Source organism: Carcharhinus amblyrhynchos, chromosome 19 (genome assembly GCF_965287045.1).
Source record: "Carcharhinus amblyrhynchos chromosome 19, sCarAmb.v2.hapA, whole genome shotgun sequence".
Lineage (NCBI taxonomy): Eukaryota > Metazoa > Chordata > Chondrichthyes > Carcharhiniformes > Carcharhinidae > Carcharhinus > Carcharhinus amblyrhynchos.
The window spans coordinates 19,591,825-19,613,192 of record NC_137342.1 but is presented as its reverse complement, the minus strand read 5'-3'; the positions used below and the strand labels follow the sequence as shown (position 1 = coordinate 19,613,192).

The window sequence follows — 21,368 nt, the reverse complement described above, 5'->3', positions numbered from 1 at the left end:
CTTACGTAGCTGACCGTTTCGTGTCCATGGCAGCTATTTACAGAGATTAGCACAGCACAGGTGGTTGATTAAACTGTCTGCAGTGCCAGACACTTGAGGTCCTGGATCTGACTCCCAGTGGCACCATTCACACAAAGTGCAGGTGGCCACGAAAATTCATACAGGAGCTGAGATGCACATCAAATATGGTGATTCGTATGATTCTCTATTTTATAGGATCCTGCAGTGCCCAAATTTGCCCAACTGTTTTTTCATTAACCAAGTGAGAGGGGCTATAAAAAATAGTTGTTTGTGTGGCGGGGTGTGTCTGTGGAATTATATAACTCAGTTGGAGTCACAGAAGCAAAATGGTCTACTCTAACCTGGACACCCAGACAACACTCGTCCACCTTTTACCCTGACCTACTTATCCATTCTGCTCCATCACTCACTCTCACAACTTGCCTGAAAGCATCCAATCTTTATGCTGGCTAAAGCAGCATTGAATTCTTAACATAAATCTCATACTGTACATACTTGTGTAATAATGGATCTTGTATAAAAGTCAGCCCCTGACTTTTAGCCAAAAATTCCTTCATTTTTTAGGTATCTCATGTATAAGTCAATCCTATCTTCTGAAACATAGTAGAACAATTTATTTTTTCTATTTTTTGTGTGCAAGATAATGTAAACACAAGTTGCTACCAGTAATTTTAATTTGCTGATATTATAGTCATCCTACTAATTAGGTTAACTACACAACATCCTCAGGCACCATGCTGGATGCCATACTACATCTAATAAAGACGCCTGAGATGAGAAATACTGTTAATTATGAATCCATTCAGAGTCGGGAGGCCAGCAAAGCAACTACGGACATTATCAACAGTGTTGCCAGGTCAGAAACTGTGTTTCTGCCACACCACCCTCTTAGTGAGCCAACACTATGAGAAATAACTTGATACCACTAGAAATTTTAATTTCCTGATATTATAGTTGTATCTGCTAACTCCTTTGAATTATAGTTTCCTCACATTTTCCTCTGCTACAAGAGAATACATCAGAGAGGATGGCACTTCAAATTAATGTAAGTTAAAGTATGAGATAAATATTTGAGATTTAAAGCAGACTATGCTGATTGGGTGTGGTTTTGCCCCTTTAAAAAAGTTTTATTTATTATTGTCACAAGTAGGCTTACACTACAACAAAGTTACAATGAATCCCCTGATCAGCACACTCCAGTGCCTGTTCGGGTACAGTGAGGGAAAATTTAGCATGGCCAATATATCTAACCAGCACGAGTTTTGGACTATGCATGCGCAGCACACGGAGGAAACCCACACCGACATAAGGGAAATGAGCAGACTGTGCACAGACAGTGACCCAAGCTGAGTATCGAACCCAGGACCTTGGGGCTGTGAGGCAGCAGTGCTAACTACTGCGCCACTGAACATCCACCCCTTGTTGTATTCAAGAAGAAATCTATCCTATGGCTACTGATGTTTAGACTACTGAAAAACGTGGCAAAGCTCACCAGCAATTAGTAAATATTTCTCATGTTATAACAATTGTACCTCCAAAAGACGTGGATTTCAAGTCTTCTCAAGTTTTTCGCCAAATCTTGGCCTGAAGAGCTCAATTTTGCATAAATATGTATGGTTTTTGAAGTGATTATACTAAATAATTACACAGTATAATCTCTGCACAGTTTATAAAGCTAAGGGACAAATTTTACATTATAATCTTATAAACTATATTTTTAAATTTATCTAGTAAAGTGGCACAATGGAATTATTCATGAGGAGACCATTTAGATGATCACGGGACATCAAAACTTTTACTGGCACAGGAGATTTGACAGACCATGTTAAAGATTTTGTGTTTAGTGTACACCTGCCCATTCCCACATTAAATTCTTGTTGTCAGATGGGGATAAATTTTACTGTAGGGTGGGTGACGTGGTGGTGGAGGGCCTCATTCAGAGGAATCTGATTGGATAGCAGCTCCCACAGTCCCAGCATGTGCCAAACTGAGTAGTGGGAGCTGATGTGACTGCAAGGACTTCCCAGGATGAAAAGTAGGACATGACCACTGGAGGGATGCAAGTCTGAAATTTTGGATAGGGAGTGTAATGACTAATGGAAAGGAACATAGTTTATTACAGAATGCAAAGTAAAACCATGAACGTAGTGTACACACACTAGTCCCTGCCTGGGACTAGCAATTCAGCAGGCCAGGTCCTGGTCCTGGTCCTGTCTTATGAAAGGCTCAAGTGATGACTTCCAGCTGGGCAGTCTACTGCCTGTTACCAGTTGAATGTACTCAATGTTCCGTAGGGAAAATTTCCATAGGAAAATTAATCAGTGATTCCCCTTGGATCTTGTGGGCGTTATCACAGGGAGGACTCAAGAAGTTTACAGGAAGGTGGCAACGGCGTTTGGGGGGGGTGGGGGAGGGCTTTTAAGGCCTGGCTGAAAGGCACAAAAGGTGGCAAATCATACCAGATAGGGCCTCAGATGCGCATAGGACATTGCCCAAAGGAGGCACCCTGCTTCCTTCCCACTCTTTCAGTAAGTTTGGTGAAAAAGCAACCTGTCTACAACAGGCCATCATCTGCCAGCCAGCATTTTATGTCATAGGAGGCAGATATAGACCCTTAAGTGACTAATCACTCAACACTTAAGGGCCTCAATAGGCCTATGGAGGTGGCCTTTTGGTGTCTTACCCAACCCATGTGTTAGGGGAGATTAAATTGAGGGTGGACAGGAAGGCAATGGGCTGGGCACCCAACATATATAACCCCCCACTCACCTGATGGAATGGGGTGGTGGGGGGGAGGCTGTAAAATCCACTGCTGAAGGAGGCATTCAACACACAGCGTCAGTGACATTTCTTTCAAAGAGCAATCCATTTAGACAATTCCTGCACTCTTTTCCCACACCTCTGAACAATTTTCAATCAATTTTTTCAATTATCCACCACCCTGTTGGACAGTGAATTCAAATCCTAACCACCCACTATGTATAAAATCTTTTCTTTGTATTGACTCTGGTTCTACTGGCAATCATCGTAAATCTGTGTCTTCACCTCTGTCACTGCCATTGAAAAAAGTTTCTTTTCATTTACTCCATCCAAAGCCTTCATGATGTTAAACACTAAACTTTTAAATCTTTTCTGCTCTGAGAACAACAGTCTCAGTTTATCCAGTCAATCCACTTAACTTTAATCTCTCATCCCTGGAACGATTCTAAAAAATCTCTCCTGCACTCTTTCCAATGCCTGTGTATTCTTCTCAAAGCAGGGTGTCCAGAATTGGGCACGATGCTTTAGCTGGGGCAGAAATAGAATCTTATATAGGCTTAGCATATCTTCCTACCTTTTGTAGCCAATACTTCTATTTATAAAGCCCAGTATCACATTTGCTTTAGAATCCTTACATTGCAGAAGGTGGCCATTTGGCCATTGAGTCTGCACCAACTCTCTGACAGAGCATCTTACACATAACCCCAAGTATTTACCCACCCCCAACCTACACATCTTAGGACACTAAGGGGCAATTTAGCATGGCCAATCCACATAACTTGCACATCTTCGTACTTCCTATTTTGTTAAGCTAGCCTGCCACCTTCAAAGATTTGTGTGCAGCAACATCCCACATTGTTTCTCATTCCTCCTATCAAAATACATCAACACACACTTTTTGGCATGTGACCATCCATCCCACCAGCCAGGCTCAAAGCCCATTAGTTTCTTCCTCATTGTGCATTACACTTTATCTGTTATTCCTGCACAATCACAATTTCTTAATTGGCTGAAAGTAAGTTAGCAACAAAAACTGGAAAACAGCTGGAGAACTTCCTGTTAGAAACTGTTAAGAACTTATGGAGACAACCAGTCTTGAATGAGCAGTCAGGAAAACCAACCAATTATTTAAAGGAGAACAACAACTTAACGTCAAACAACAATAACAACTTGACCTCAAAACCTTTAGAAAATGTTTTGTCCAATTTTTTTTCCAATTTCTATCGACCATAATAAAAGGTTAAAACAATGAAAACATCAGAGGAAAGGAGGAACAGACACTATCATAAAATGGTCCATCAATCACCTGAGATGTTGATGTATAGATATATTTTATAAGCTATCCAGAATTATTTATTTTGGAGAATGGCTGTATTTAAATTACTATGGATATTAAAAAAAAAATGAAACTTTGCCAGGATGTTTTGACCAATCATAATTTCTGGCATATGTTTATGTAAATTAATTGGTAAATTGGAATGGATCCATATGAACTAGTCAACCCTTCATAATTGAACATTTGAGGTTTGAACTGAAAGACTTGGGTTTCCAATAAAAGCTAAGAAAGGCTCGGTTTTTAATAAAAGTTAAGGTATTTTCCCTAAGTCAATCAACAGTTGGACTGTCAGTCATCGGAAAACTATGCCTTAAAGCAAGGCAGCTCGGCAAATCAGTTTATGGCCAAGGCAGTCAAAGAAAACAGACAGGACAAGCTGAACTGCCCAAATAATCAAAAGACCTGACAATTAACTGAGAGGACTTCTATATTAAATCGCAGAAATAAGCTTGTAGTATATTTCACCACAGCAATCTAATGCCTCTGAACACATAATCAGACTTAGATTGTAGCATAGCTATATTAAGGAGAATGTACTTGCAAGTTAGCTGAGCCAGGATGACCAGATGAAGGAATAGGTTGGCAGCATGATGACTTGCCTTGGCATTTTTGAGGAGAAATAGAGCATCCAGGCAGAAAGTCAAACAGCTGGCACCACAAAGTTGATCCACTGAAGGACCAAGTGATAAATGCACACGTTAGACTGTATTTTTCTGTGGTCATGTTAAACAGGTGACATGAGGTTGGTTATCAATGTTACACATTCCCCCAATCTTTCTTTACATTGAAGTTAAAGGGAAAGGAAAATTCGGCATGGCAAGTAAATCCAGTAACACCACCTCTGAAATTTTACACCACCTCTGAAAGTTAAAATTATACCAATTGAACAAATGTGAGTCAAACAACAATCTTGAACTGTAGTGTTCACAGCTACAGTTGAAAAAGGTAAGCCATTACAGCCCTCCAGTTTTATAGAATTTATGCATTGTGGCATATGAGCCACTTCTTAAATTTCTAATGCTTTTAACTGAAGTAAGAAAAATTAATAACTTAAAACTGATGATAGCTCACTCCAATCAAATTAAAATGTTTGATGAAACATTGTTTGCTGTAACAGAAGATATAGCCAAATAGAGTTAAAATATTAATAATTTATTTAAAGAGAACTTTGTTAAATGTAGAGCCCATAATAACTATAATCATAATGGCATATGAGGAGTCAACCCTATCCCTGTAACTCTACAAGTTTACTTTCCTTTAAGTGCCCATCAAATTTCTTTCAAAATCATTGGTCCACCCTTCTCATAAAGCAGTGAATTCGAGATCGTTGCCATACATTGTGTCAAAATGTTCTTCCTCACATCTTCCTGAATATTTTGCCTTAAACCACTGTTCCCACCGCCCCCCCGCCCCACTTGCCCGCTGTCCTTGGACCATCAACAAATAGGAACAACTTTTCTTAGTCTATTTTATCTAAAAATGTCATAATCTTGTACGCTATCACTAACTTTCCCTCAGTCCACTGTGCTCCAAGGAGTGCAATTCCAGTTTCTCCAACTAAACTAAACCCCTCACCTCTGAGAACATTCTGGTAAATCTCATCCGCATTCTCTCAAGGTCTCTCAAGTGCAGTGGCCAGAACTGGATGCAATACTCTCATTTAGCTTGGTTACAACATCTGGTTCAAATCCCATTTTTGGGAACTCTGACAAGCTTCACTCTGGTTTATGGTCATACAATGTTAAAGGTTAACTAGTAAATTATTCTAGATTAATTATTAAGAACAGCCCAAAGTGGAATATTATAAATTTTAGATATATAGTAGAAATTTGATCTAGTCTGTGTTTATGGAAGGAGAAAGGGAAGAGATTGGTTGGACATCTCTAACATACTCAGACTGATAACCAGAAATTGCAAGAGTGTATTCTGGATGCATGGGATGAATTTTACCAAATAAATTCTCTACCTTATAATGGACAACAGCACTAAGTAAATATAACCCCTTTTCTTTATTTCCTTTATCCAGAAACTTCAATAACTATCATTGTTTGCATGAAGATTTGTATATACTAACGCATTGAGTATGGTGAATATTATTTTTTCATGGGAAATGTTTCCTTGGAGAGGTCTCCTCGTACAGTCATAGAGGATTACAGCATGCAAACAGGCCTTTCGGCCCAACTTGTCCATGCTGCCCAGTTTTTACCACTAAGCTAGTACCAATTGCCCACATTTAGCCCATAACCCTCTATACCCATCTTACCCACGTAACTGTTTAAATTTAGACTTAGAAGATCTAACTAAATCTAACTTAGAAGACAAAATTGTGCCTGCCTCTACTTCTGCCTCTGACAGCTCATTCCAGACATTCACCACCCTGAGTGAAAAGGATTGCCCCTCTGGACCCTTTTGTATCTTTCCCCTCTCACCTTAAACAAAGAACAAAGAACAAAGAAAATTACAGCACAGGAACAGGCCCTTCAGCCCTCCAAGCCTGCAATGACAATGTTGCGCGACATAACTAAAATCCCCTACCCTTCCGGGGACCATATCCCTCTATTCCCTTTCTATTCATGTATTTGTCAAGATGCTCCTTAAAAGTCATTATCGTATTGGTTCCCCCGGCAGTGAGTTCCAGGCTCCCACCACCCTCTGTGTAAAAAACTTGCCTTGTACATCACCTTTAAACCTTACCCCTCATACTTTAAACTTATACCACCTAGTAATTGACTCTTCCATCCTGGGAGAAAGCTTCAGACTATCCGATTATCCATTTTGTCCATGCCCCTCATAACCTTATAGACTTCGATCAGGGTGCCCCACAACCTCTGTCATTCCATTGAGAACAAGCCAAGTTTCTCCAACTCTCCTTAAAGCAAATGCCCTCCATACCAGGCAACATCCTGATAGATCTTTCCTGTACTATTGCCAAAGCCTCCACATCCTTCTGGTATTATGGTGACCAGAATTATGGAATTCTGGTGACCAGAATTGAAACATTATAATCCAATGTGGCCTAGAAAGCTGCAACATGATGTGCCAATTTTAAAACTCCTCCCTTATTGTAAGCCTGGGGCTTAAGTTGACAGAGGTTCCATTCCTCAGATTCTGGCTTCTGGTGCATTCCTTCCTTCATCCTTCTCACCACTGGCACACATACTTTCATCTATTAATGTTCCAGAATTCCTTCCCTAAACTCCTCAGCCCTTGCCAAGAATAACTTGAATTTATATAGTACTTTTAACAACTATCTCCACCCATGTCTCAGCTCATGTGTTGCTGAAACCTTCAATGTTCCCCTAGCTGGTCTCCCACCCTCTGTGTACATGCTGACATATACTGGATTCAGCAAACCCTCAATTTTAAAATTGTTGGTCATGATTCTCCCAAATTGGGACGAAGTGTTTGAATGAATTTCAAGTACCCCACTGATCCTGACACAACGTTGACAGAATTTAAGCCTGATTGACAGCCTCTAATTTCTTCAAACTGATTGTGGTTTGCAAAAGAAGAAGTTATCCTGAATTTAGATGCTAGGAGTCCTTATGCTCTACAAAACTCGTAGTAATACATTGGCATTTTGGATGAAGAAGGGTGATCAGGTTGCAACAGAAATATTCCTTGCTCATCTACCAGCACCCTCACATCTCCATCCTCTTGGTACTGCAGTATCTTGATTTGTCAACAGATTAGTGTATCTGGAGGTTTTAACTAAAGTCAGGCTGTTATGGCTGACCCAATGATACAGCTACAGGTGAAGCCCTGACCAACCATTTTACTGGTTGGTTCTTCACAAGCACCTCAATGTTTGTCATGCTTTCAATGATATTGCACAAAATGAAGGATGGCAGAATGGCCTTCAATCAACAAAGACTGATTTATCACATGTGCCTTATATATGACAAACTACTATTATTGTATCTAATTAGTAGTGACTAGTAAACTGTCTTCACATGGTCCAGTGCAGCAGAGAGGCAGATGCAGAACTGTGCCATCTGTAAGTACATTTATTATCCAGATTAAGGCTGACCCAGCCAACAGCAGCAATAGTTAGTTGTGGCCATTTCATTCCAAATGAGGATGGGACAGTGCAGTGCCACCCTCTTCACATTCAGCTCGTTCAGAACCATATATTCAGCAGATATCAAACAGAGGCCAATGCTGGGCTGCTTCATCCCCTGCCTGCTGACTCATTTCGGCATGTGTGTTCTCCTTTCTCTTAATTCCTACCTATTGATTCTTGACCTACTCTCCTTTAAACCTTGGCAAAGAATATTAATGGGTTGCGATGCCATTAGCGTCATTCCATAGGTGATACACATATTTCCTATTCTGTAACTTTCATTGTCTGGATCCCTTTAAATTTCAGTTATACAAAATGTTCAACTCCCATTGCTAATTACCTCCTGTGCCTATCAAAATAATAACACAAGTGTGAAAATTACGTATTTATCAGTATTTTACAATACTGATGATGTTTGCACTAACTGTTAATGATTTAAATTAATTTACACCAACTAATGAACAATTCTACTGTAGTTTATAAGGTACAGTGTCCTTATCATGACAAAATAGTGAATGGACTGACTTTTCTAATGCCATAGAAGATTTGCTAGCACATTTATGAAGTTATAAAAATTACACATGTGTGCACTTCCCATCTATTCAATTCAATTTTTGTGTCACAGTTCGAAAAATATAAAGGAACACGCAAGGAATGTTGCACAGAGAGTGATGACAATGTGGAACTTGCTGCCACATGGAGAGGTTGACATGGATACATGCAAGGGCATCCTTGATACGTATATGAGGAAGAAAAGAATGGTGGAATGGGACAGAGGGAACATTATGGTGTTGGTGTAGTAAGTGGATAGGAAGATCCCAGAAATGGACCCTGACTCAAAAGACCATAACTTTTACTTTTTTTAAGAAAACGTGGAGAAACCAGAGTCACAGGTTTTTAACAACAGAAAAAAAATACCTGAAAAGTTAGATTACGATACAATATTCCTTTCCTCCCCCGTTAGCTTCATAAATGCACACAAGTGTTAAGGTTAATGCAGATTACAAAATATGTTTTAAGCTAAAATGGTCTCAGTAACAAGTCAGTTCTGGTCAAATACACTCTCCACTCTGAACCCAAATGAATGACTGTGCATTTCATCTCAAAATCCCCCTGGATGATTGTCACATGAGTTTCCAAATTCCACTCCCGAAAAAACACTTTTAAATCTTCTTTTACAACAATGCTTTATATCAGCTATTTACATTCTGAAATCCAGTCCAAGTTTTCCAAATTACTCTTTCAAACAAAAGCTTCTGCCCAATTTTTAACAAAGAATCCAGCGTCCAGGTTCTACAACTCCCCCCTCAGGATTTCTTTGCCTTGACTGTTGCACACAGTGTTCACAACTGTTTTAACTACTGATACTCAGACTCTATTGAAATAGCATCAAACTTTTGATTTACCTCTGAAGTCTACTTTCCGCTTGAATGCTGGTTACTGCAGCTGTCTCTTTCACTCACAACACTTTGGACCTGATTTTACCATCAAGTTGCGGCTGTTTTCAGGTGCAAAATCTTGTTAAAGATGGCCGTGAGACAAGTAGCGCAGTCCATGCTGGCCACCCCCACCTTTACCAAGGCCCAAAAATCGACGTGATCGGGACCACACTTGAAACGGGCGTGACAGCCATTTAAATGCAGTGACATGCATTTAAATTGATGTAATGGGCTGCATGCCCAACCTTACTGGCACTTCCCCCATTACCACCACATTCGCCCATCCAGGATTGGCGTGAAACAAGTATGTTCCATAAAAGTCCGATTTGGGTGCTCCAGTTATTGAGAAGCGCTGAATGTCCAACGGCTCTCTGCTTGAGATCAGTGGAGGGGTCCGCTGTCACTCTGCCTGAGGTCAGTGAGAGGGAAGGGGGGTCTGCTGCCACTCTGTCCAAGATCAGTGAGGAGGGAGGGGGTATCCACTGCCACCTTGCCTGAAATCAGTGGGGGGGAAGGGGGGGGGAAGGGGGGGGAAGGGGCCTGAGATTGGTCTGAGTGGCGAAGAGGGTGGGGAGATAAGGGGGATGTTATGGGAATGGGGCAATGTCAGTGGGGGCTAGAGGGAGGATTTATTTGGATTTATTCTCCTGCCACACCTATGTGGCAGGAGAACCATGTTCTATCATTTCTTTTTCTGCACATGCTCAGTTGGAGTCACTGATTGGAGCTGCAGGATTTTGGGCGTTAAGCCCCGCACACAGGCTTCTGTGGTGCTACTTGGAATTGCTGATATTTTTTCAGGCAGAGTGCATATGGTGTTATTGATTAATAGGGGGGGGTCAGAGATTATGGGGAAAAGGCAGGAGAATGGGGGTGAGAAAAATATCAGCCATGATTGAATAGCTGAGCAGACTTAATGGGCCGAGAGGCCGAATTCTGTTCCTATGTCTTATGGGGGTGTCTGAGAATGGGTCTAAAAGTCAGATCTGAAACACTACCACTTTAAAGTCCACCCAACACTCAGAATCAAAATGGTAAAATAGGGCCCTTTGTCTGCTTTAAGCTTGAATTCTCCAGAACATTATATTGGTCTCTGCTCTCAACTTCAGTCTTCTTAAGACATTCTGTCTGTCCCAATTCCCATGTTGTCTGGACTGTATATGGTTCTTTCGGAAGTTTACCTTTTTGCAGTTCCTTTATACCGTCCAGCTTCTCTCTTCCTGGCAGACTTGAGAGATGTTTACTCCCTAGTCCTAGCTTCAACTGCAAACAAATTCAGCTGAAAATTAAAACTTAAAAGCCTTTCTTCCTTAAAAGGGCCTACAGTTGCTAAGCAACTGTCACATACTCCGGCTAGTATATTTACTTTTCACACCATTACTCTAAGCACAATTTGAATTTAGCAAACCCCCATGCATACAAACACCTTTGTTCAGCATGAACTAACTATACCTTTACCTTTTCTGACACAGAAACATTAAATTAAGCCCATTTAAAACTATGCCTTATTTCTGATGTTTTCCAGTACAAATATAAATCCTTAAAATTAACTGTTTTCCTCACAATGGGAAGAGATAATTAGAGTAGGTGAGGGCACATGTGATATAAGAATCTACATGGAGCAAATGGCCTATTTCAGTGATGGAAATTCAACGTAGGTCCATGCAGTAGTCATTTAGTTATTCTTTTTCACAAAAAACCAGAACCAAACATTTTCTACCTTTTAACTGACCTCAGAATTGCATTTCCTGCCATGTTCCAACAGGACTGGCATATGTAAAATTTCAACCTCCTTCAACATGGCTGTGATATGAGAGTGGGACTTACCTGGAATTTCAATCTACCTATTACCTTCAGTAAAAAGGATGCCAGCTCAAGCAATCATAAAAGTCTGCCTGCAGCTGGTTGTGAAACCCAGAGAAATTCCAGGAAAAGATCCTGTCATGTCTAGATCCACCCATTTAATTCGAGTAACACCCTATTAATAACAGGATCAATCAACTTTATTACCATCAGTGGCCCTTCCCAGATGGCCCTTTGTTGATCCATCTCCCCTGCAACCCTTTCCCATTTCTCTGGTGGGTGCCTGAACATGCACTCTTAGCAGAATAGATGTTAGCCATCAGAATTGAATTGGTGACCCCCACATTCTCCAACATGGTTAGGAATAGAGGTTACCAGTCAGTGCCCTATCTGCTCTCCTCTTACCAATAGAGGGGTCAGAATTTTATTTTCTGGTGTAGTATGATGACTGCAGTACATAATAATACAATTTCTTTTACATAATAACACCCCTGTATTATATAATTATAATATCTTGAATGACAAAATGATCTCAATTATACAATAATAGTGTCTTCTCTAATGTAATGATACAATATACACAATGCCCTGTATCATATAATAACAAGATACAACAGGTCTATATTATTTAATAGTACATTATGTACTATCTTATAACATTCTGGAATTAGGGATCATTAAAATCAGTTTTTAATCAAAATCCGCTTATAATTCCCAGGCTTTTCTAAGTTTTTTTAGTGTCACAAGTAGGCTTCCATTAACACTGCAATGAAGTTACTGTGAAAATGCCATAGTCGCCACACTCCAGTGCCTTTTTGGGTACGCAAAGGGAGAACTTAGCTTGGCTAATGCACCTAACCAACACACCTTTCGGACTGTGGGAGGAAACTGGAGCCCCTGGAGGAAACCCACACAGACACAGGGAGAATGTGCAAATTCCACACAGACAGTGACCCAAGCCGGGAATCAAATTCAGGTCCCTGGCGCTATGAGGCAGCACTGCTAACCAAGAATCAGTAAAACCTGACTTTTTTCCTTAACATCCTTGCTCCCCCACCCCAGAAAATTCCCATTCTTCTTACCAAGGTTTGGGTGTCAAGATATGCATGCATTATGTTAAGGAGTACAGTGTGCCGTATTTATGTTACAGGCATGATGTGTGCACACCTTTGGATTTGATTTTTGACAGGAAATGAAATGGATTTTTTTTTAAATTGGGTCATCCAAGGTCCTCCTGTGAGGACTATATTCTTCATGTGATAGCAAATGTCATGGAATCATAGAACCCTACAGTGCAGAAAGAGATCCTTCGGCCCATCGAGTATGCACCGACCACAATCCCACCCAGGCCCTACCCCCATATCCCTACATATTAACTCACTAATCCCTCTAACCTATGCATCTCAGGACACTAAGGGGCAACTTTAGCATGGCCAATCAACCTAACCCACACGTCTTTGGACTGTGGGAGGAAACTGGAGCACCCAGGGGAAATCCACGCAGACACGAGGAGAATGTGCAAGCTCCACACAGACAGTGACCCAAGCTGGGAATCAAACCCAGGTCTCTGGAGCTGTGAAGCAGCAGTGCTAATCTCTGTGCGATCGTGCGCCCTAATGTCAATCTTTCATTCCCAGCTAGTTCTGAAATAAGGACAGCAGAGCATAGGTGCAGTTACCACATTGATAGTGCCAGAAATACTAAAATTATTAATCAAGCCCCAACACATGAGACAACGTTGACTAAAATAAAGATTGCAATTGACTGAATTAATTTCAACAGTAACCTGCTGCAAGACAGTTCTCAAAGGCATGGATTTTGCAGGTGATGAACTCAAGAATAAAAGTTGGTTGAAGATGGAGCATAGTTAGAAAGAACTGAAAAATGAGGGTGGAATTTTGGAAGGATGTGAATGACAGCAGTTAATTTTGAAAGCAACCAGAGCTGTCTGAAGGAAACAAGTAGGAAGGGTTAGAGGTAGGAGCAGGGTAGGATCATTTCACATTTCTTATTATCTATCATTGAAGGAGCCAGTGAGTGGGTTGAATGTTAAGGATTAAGTCACTGATAGTGGAACAAGTTGGCAGGGATGATACAGGCACTGAATAGCTCAAGGGGGAAGAAGTAGGAGTAATGGTGTGAATGGGAGCATAGTAGTGAAGAGGGTAGTGGTTTATAGAATGGTAGAAAACAGGGTGTGGCAGAAGTTAGGTGGCAGATGGGGAAGGAGCTGCTGAACCATGCATTTTCCCTGCAACCCCTTCCAAAAATGCAGCATTTACTAGCTGCTGACTCTGTTCTCTGCCATACTACATACACAATGCAAATAACGCACCACTTCCCACCAAACAAAAAGCAAAGAAAGGCAGCATGAGAAGGAAAACAAATTAGAAACAGAGAAACAGAAGAGACTTTGAAGAAGATGAAGTGGAAAGAGGGTAATAGAAAGTTACTTTGATCTCTTGTGGCTCCCGTTCCCTCCCAGAGCAGTCATTTTGTATGGGTTATTCATCAATTTAGAATTAATGGTTGTGTTAAAACTCTACGTTTTCATTTAATCACTGTTGATATTGTGATTCAATTTATAAGTCAACTTAAACACAATGTGCTGGCAAAGGGGCCATGAGGATGTAATTGATCTTCTCTAGTAGCATGGCAACCCATTCAAAGTTAAAGTTTTATAGTTCAAAGTTTATTTATTCCTGTCATAAGTAGGCTTATGTTAACACTGTAATGAAGTTATTGTGAAATCCCCTAGTCATTACACACCGGCACCTGTTTGAGTACACTGAGGGAGAATTTAGCATGGCCAATGCACCTAACCAGCACGTCTTTCGGACTGTGGGAGGAGACTGGAGCACCCGGAGCAAGCCCTTGCAAACACACGGAGAACGTGCAGACTCCGCACAGACAGTGACCCAAGCTGGGTATGGAACCCGGGTCCCTGGTGATGTGAGGCAACTGTGCTAACCACTATGCCATGGTCCCACCCACCATTTAGCAGATTCCCTTTGCCAATTTGAATGTAAAAGAGACAACAAACAAGTTATTGCCTGTTTTGTACTGAGTCCCAAAAACAATTTTGCTCCATATTCTCCATTAGAGTCTGCAACACCACAGGCAGTCCAATACTTACTATTAAATTCATCTCTAAAGCATCCACAACCCAGTCTTCCATGTTTAACATCCATAGTTGCAGACTATCAAATGTGCTTTCCCTTACCTGACCAATCAATGATTTCTGGGGGTTTCCTGCTTTTAGGAGGACTGGAAGGATGTTTCTTTCTTTTTTCAGTTTCTCTAGCTTCCGCAACAGTGACTTCCTATAAATTAATAGAATGCAAGTTAAAATGCTTGATGGTTCTGTTCATTTATTTACAGTTTACTTTTTAAAACATTTGGCATAAACTGACACCAATTACATTCACTTCTTCACATCTGCAAATTATGCCTTTATTATTCATTCAAGGCTTGTGGGTTTCGCTGGCTAGGCCCAACCCTAATTGCCCTCGAGATGGTAATGATGAATTGCCTTCTTGAACCCCAACAGCGCATGTGATGTAGGTATACCCACAGTGCGGAAGGAGGGAGTTCCTGTATTTTGACTCAGCAACAGTGGAACAAGGCCATATATTTTTAAAGAATTTTTTTTACACCATCCTTAAAGTTACAAAGCCAATGCTCAGAATGGACTTGGCTAACCCAAATCCATAAAAAAAAATGCAAAACCCAATTGAATCCGATTCATAGTCCCCACAAGGGAGACAAACAAGATCCAAGCTAACAAGATAAGGAATTGCACCCTATCTTGGGCTTGATCTGTCACTTCATCTTAGCCAAAAGGTCAGGATGATGAATGGCTTGGAGGGGAACATCCAGGTGGTGGTGTTCCCACCAGCCCTAAGGTTATGATTTAATCTTTAAGCTTAAGGAGTTGAAGTAAATAATTAAAGCAATTAATTATCTTAAGACAGAGGGACCATAGAAAATAATCATTAAGTGCCATGTTTTACACAGAGCATTCAATTGGCAACTAAATAATTTTGAAGAATTTATTCATTGTTCCTTTGTGGCACCCATTTCCAGTCACTGTCAATAAAAAAAAAGCCAGCTATGCCAGCACTCACAACACAAGCAGCCATTTTTTGCACATTTTGTACTTTGTCATTGAAAATTCTTTCAGGGAAACAAAAATGCAAAACTATGGGCAGCATGGTGGCTCAGTGGTTAGCACTGCTGCGTCATATTGCTTGGGATCTGGGTTCAACTTCCAGCTTAGGTCATTGTCTGTGTGGAGTTCGCACACCTTCCCCATGTCTATGTGGGTTTCCTCCGGGTGCTCCGGTTTCCTCCCACATTCCAACGATGTGCAGGTCAGGTCAGGTTGGTTGGCCATGCTAAATTGCCACTTAGTGTCAGGGTGCACTAGCAGTGTAAATACCTGGGGCGACGGGGTGGGGGTGGGATTGTGGTCAGTACAGACTTGATGGGCCGAATGGCCTTCCTTCTGCACAGTGAGGATTCTGTGAAAATGTTTTTTTTAAAGCTGCGTAACGTAGACTAGAGACACAATGAAAAATCTTTAAAGTTTTAAAATGGAAGCAAGAAATACTCAAGTCTTTAATGTGTCGGAATATAGTTATTTTGGTTAATATTCCACATTTACTACCGTAAGCGCAATATTGTGGACAATCAAATTGTATTGGCAAATTCGATTAGAACATGTTTGAATCTGACGTGATTTCATGCCGAAGTTATTAACACGACATTCATGGAAAAAAAACTCACTAAATTCTTGCTTTGCGATTAAAAAAAAACAAGAATTCTCTTTCTTATAAAATTCTGGAGCGAGAGGTTGTTTACCCTACAGTTTGAATCTGGAGTGTAAACTCAGTAACAAGGGCTCTTCGTAGTGGTTTGAGTAAATGCTCACTGGGTGCAGCAAAAGACTGCAGCGGGGCTGTAGTCAGAATGTGACAACAACAGAGAGCATCTCCCAGCTGAGCTTCCTCTATTAGGGTAGCTCCAGCCTGATTTATGTGACAACTGGATATTTCCTAAAGTACTCCCCTCACCCCCTAAAAAAGCACTGTGGAAGTTGCCAAATTCAACGTGGGCTGTATATTGCTCCTCAGCTGCCTGTGCCTCTTGCACAATATTCTAAAGCTAACATTGTAGTATAAACAATGCAATGATAATGTCATCATATTATTCAGAACAAGTCCTTACTTGCTGCCATTTGACATGTCTGGTGTGTTTACAGCTGGAAGCTACGCACGCTCCAAACCGGCAACATCCTCCCCCATAGTAACGCTGGAGCATAACCACGGCAACCGAGTAGCAATTGTGACATCAGCCAGTCACGCGCCGTCTTTGTCCAATCAGATCAAAGCGCGAGAACCGCGCTGACCAATTGGCGGGCTTAGAAAATGTAACTTGACCCCTGTGACACTGGGAGCAGGTTTATTCCCACCTGTCCACCCGAACCATACCTGTCCACCCACACCATACCTGTCCACAATAACCATACCTGTCCACCCGAACCATACCTGTCCACAGTAACCATACCTGTCCACCCGAACCATACCTGTCCACAATAACCATACCTGTCCACCCGAACCATACCTGTCCACATTAACCATACCTGTCCACCCACACCTGTCCACCCGAACCATACCTGTCCACCCACACCTGTCCACCCGAACCATACCTGTCCACCCACACCTGTCCACATTAACCATACCTGTCCACCCACACCTGTCCACAATAACCATACCTGTCCACATTAACCATACCTGTCCAGTCACACCTGTCCACATTAACCATACCTGTCCACCTGAACCATACCTGTCCAGCCACACCTGTCCACCTGAACCATACCTGTCCAGCCACACCTGTCCACCTCAACCATACCTGTCCAGCCACACCTGTCCACATTAACCATACCTGTCCAGCCACACCTGTCCACATTAACCATACCTGTCCAGCCACACCTGTCCACATTAACCATACCTGTCCACCTGAACCATACCTGTCCAGACACACCTGTCCACCCGAACCATACCTGTCCAGCCATACCTGTCCACCTCAACCATACTGTCCAGCCACACCTGTCCACCTCAACCATACCTGTCCAGCCACGCCTGTCCACCTCAACCATATCTGCCCAGTCACACCTATCCACAACCATATCTGCCCAGTCACACCTGTCCACAACCATATCTGCCCAGTCACACCTGTCCACCTCAACCATATGTTGAGCCACACCTGTCCACCTCAACCATACCTGCTCACCCCACCTATCCAACTCCACCACCTACTCATCCCCAACCACCTGTCTAGCCACACCTGCTCACCCCAACCACCTGCTCATCCCCATCTATCACCTCCACCACCTGCTCATCCACATCTATCACCTCCACCACCTGCTCATCCACATCTATCACCTCCACCACCTGCTCATCCACATCTATCACCTCCACCACCTGCTCATCCACATCTATCACCTCCACCACCTGCTCATCCCCATCTATCACCTCCACCACATCCCCATCTATCACCTCCACCACCTGCTCATCCCCATCTATCACCTCCACCACCTGCTCATCCACATCTATCACCTCCACCACCTGCTCACCCCCATCTATCACCTCCACCACCTGCTCGTCCCCATCTATCACCTCCACCACCTGCTCATCCACATCTATCACCTCCACCACCTGCTCATCCACATCTATCACCTCCACCACCTGCTCATCCCCATCTATCACCTCCACCACCTGCTCATCCACATCTATCACCTCCACCACCTGCTCGTCCCCATCTATCACCTCCACCACCTGCTCATCCACATCTATCACCTCCACCACCTGCTCGTCCACATCTATCACCTCCACCACCTGCTCGTCCCCATCTATCACCTCCACCACCTGCTCGTCCCCATCTATCACCTCCACCACCTTCTCATCCCCATCTATCACCTCCACCACCTGCTCATCCACATCTATCACCTCCACCACCTGCTCATCCACATCTATCACCTCCACCACCTGCTCATCCGCAACCCATGTCCAGCCACACCTGCTCACCCCCACGTATCCAACTCCACTATCTGCTCATCCCCAACCACCCGTCCAGCTACACCTGCTCACCCCAATCACTTGGTCACCTCAATCACCTGTCTATTCCAACAACCTGTCCAGCCACACCTGTTCACCTCCACCACCTATCCACCCCACCACCTGCTCACCATCACCTGTGCATCACTACCACCAGCTCACCCCCACCTATCCATTCCCAACACTTGCTTACCTCCACCTGCCCACCCCACCACCTGTTCACTCCCACCACCTGTCCACCCCCACCGTCTGCCCACCCCCACCAACTCAGCCACACCTGTCCACCCCCACCGTCTGCCCACCCCCACCAGCTCAGCCACACCTGTCCACCCCCACCGTCTGCCCACCCCCACCAGCTCAGCCACACCTGTCCACCCCCACCGTCTGCCCACCCCCACCAGCTCAGCCACACCTGTCCACCCCCACCGTCTGCCCACCCCCACCAGCTCAGCCACACCTGTCCACTCCCAGTACCTGCTCAGTCACAACTGCCTACCCCCACCATCTGCTCACCTCCACCTGCCAACCCCCACCACCTGTTCATGTTCACCCATACCTGTCCATCTTGACAATTCCACTCCACCCACTCACCATCTCCACCTGTTGAGCCTGACAAATTCACCTGCTCACCTCCACCCGCTCATCTCCACAGCCCCAGTCTCATTCAGAGGGAAAAAATGGCACAAAAGAATAGGCAACTGCTATTGCAGGGGGAAGCAAAATATTGTGGATGTTGGAATCTGAAACAAAAACAGAAATTGCTGGAAAATCTCAAGCAGGTCTGACAGCATCTGTGGAAAGAGAATAGAGCTAACGTTTTGTGTCTGGATGACTTTTCATCAGAGTTGGCCAACATTTCTAGTCAGGATGACCCTTCGTCAGAGCTGTGACAAAGGGTCAAACTGACCCGAAATGTTGGCTCTATTCTCTACAATATTACAGGCTTCTAGAATGCTGTCTGTACTTCCTTTGCCTGAGTTAGATTCAGCCCTGGTTTCTTCCTCATTAGGCTGGAAAGATGTTAAAGGCAGTTTTTCCTTTGTGCACATTTTAAGAATTCTTCACCTACCACACCCTTCTCACTGTTTTATCCCCAGCCGACAGTTGGGTAATTGAAGTGCTTTACTGTTACAGCTCCATTAATTTTATATTTCAGTTAGATTTGTCCTTGGATTTGCTCTTCTTTCTTCACTATTTGGGTATGTTTAGTAAACTCCCAGCGACACAATGGGTCAATTTCTTCCTTAAATAAAATATTCTAATAAATCCACAATATTCTAAAATGAACTTTGTAATATTCGTGATGCAATGACAGTTTGAACCTCTAATGTATATCTCTCTACAGAGCTGTAATATCCTGGATCAATATTGTCCCCCACTTCAGTCTTATTTCCTTCTCTATCATTCCTCAATACATTGCATTCAGTAATATTTAATCTGGCCTCCATTGTAGATACTATAATATAACCCATGTGTTAACTCATGCCTGCAGCTCATCAACCTTTTTAGTTTTACTTCCTACATTAACACACAAATTCCATCAGTACATGAGTCTTTTGCTTTTTCCCTCTATCTAACTGCTTCTCTTTCTACATTATTCTATTGTGATTGGTCCCTCACAGTTTTCTATGCACAATGTCTCTTCTTTCTGCTGCTACATCCTGGTTCCCGTCTCCCTAGCAAACTGACTTAACATTTCCGCCAGTGCACTAACTCATGTCCCTGAGGACATTCATCCTGCGTCTGTTCATGCTGGTCCCAATGTTCCAAACGTCTAAATCCCTTCCTTCTTCACCATTTCTTCAGTCAAATAATCACTTGGTAGGACAGAACTTGAGCATTGCTCAAAAAAGAGACATCCTGTTGGAGCTCTTCGTCTTGCATTCATGAGGTCAGATGCAAGAATACCAAGTCTCAAAAGGAACAACAATTTATGCTGCATTGTTTGGTTGTGAAATGGACTTTGTGAATTGGTATTCTTGCATCTTCGACAAAGATGTCTCTTTTTTTAGCAGTATTTCATCAGTCATGCATGCTCTTCCTGTTTCTGTACCAGCATATGGTACTGAGGGTAATCCAGTGATTATCATCTTTGAGGCTCAGTACCTTCATTTTTCACCTAGCTCCTGATACCCTGCCTGCAGGACTTCAAGCCTTTTCCTACCAGTGTCACTGGTTCCAATATGGATTACAACTTCTCCTTGTAAAATGACCAGAAAAGGAAGAGTTGTCTGTCAGTGAAACCAAATAAAGGGCAAAGTGTTGAAGCCGGAGGATTGACAGGGTTGTAGTAGAAGAATAAAGGAGCCAGTAGAAAGAAAAAGACTGAAATTAATAGGGGAAATAGAAAGGTTTTTAGCAGAACCACAAGAGGATAATGAAGACCTGAGTGAGCGAATGCAACAGTTGTGAGAATAGATAACAAATAAATAATAAACAGCTTTGTTAATAAAGTAAATGAGACCGCAAACACAAATGCAGTTTTCAATTTAGCTGGTATACATTCATTGCATTTTGGGAGACTACATGAAACCACAGAATGTTGATATACGAGTGCAATCCGGAGTGACCAACTCTTACAAAACAAAATAAAGGAACTTTATTGTGGGGGGGGGGAGGAAGACTTGCGTGGGAGGTGGGAGATGGGGTCTGGTGACCATGTGACTATGAGAGTTAGGGGGTGTTAAAACTCCCACTGGTGGCCAACAGCTGCAGTGTGTGAGCTCACACAAAGAAAAAGATGCAGACTCCCACAGGCTATTGTAGAAATAGAGGGCAAAAGATGTCTCTTAAGGGACGCAGGACAAGCAATCAACATAAGTGACAAT

At 42.6% G+C, this 21,368-nt stretch overlaps 1 protein-coding gene across 1 annotated transcript in view; it reads right to left on the bottom strand.

The window, feature by feature from the left end:
- The window catches only part of dyrk4 (dual-specificity tyrosine-(Y)-phosphorylation regulated kinase 4), an 84,338-nt gene extending 67,638 nt beyond the window's left edge, over positions 1-16,700 (bottom strand). The window contains 2 exon segments of the mRNA XM_080207853.1: positions 14,646-14,745; positions 16,652-16,700. Of these exon segments, the coding sequence (XP_080063979.1) occupies positions 14,646-14,745; positions 16,652-16,668 (117 nt within the window). The 5' untranslated portion in view covers positions 16,669-16,700.
- Between the last annotated feature and the right edge of the window lie 4,668 nt (positions 16,701-21,368).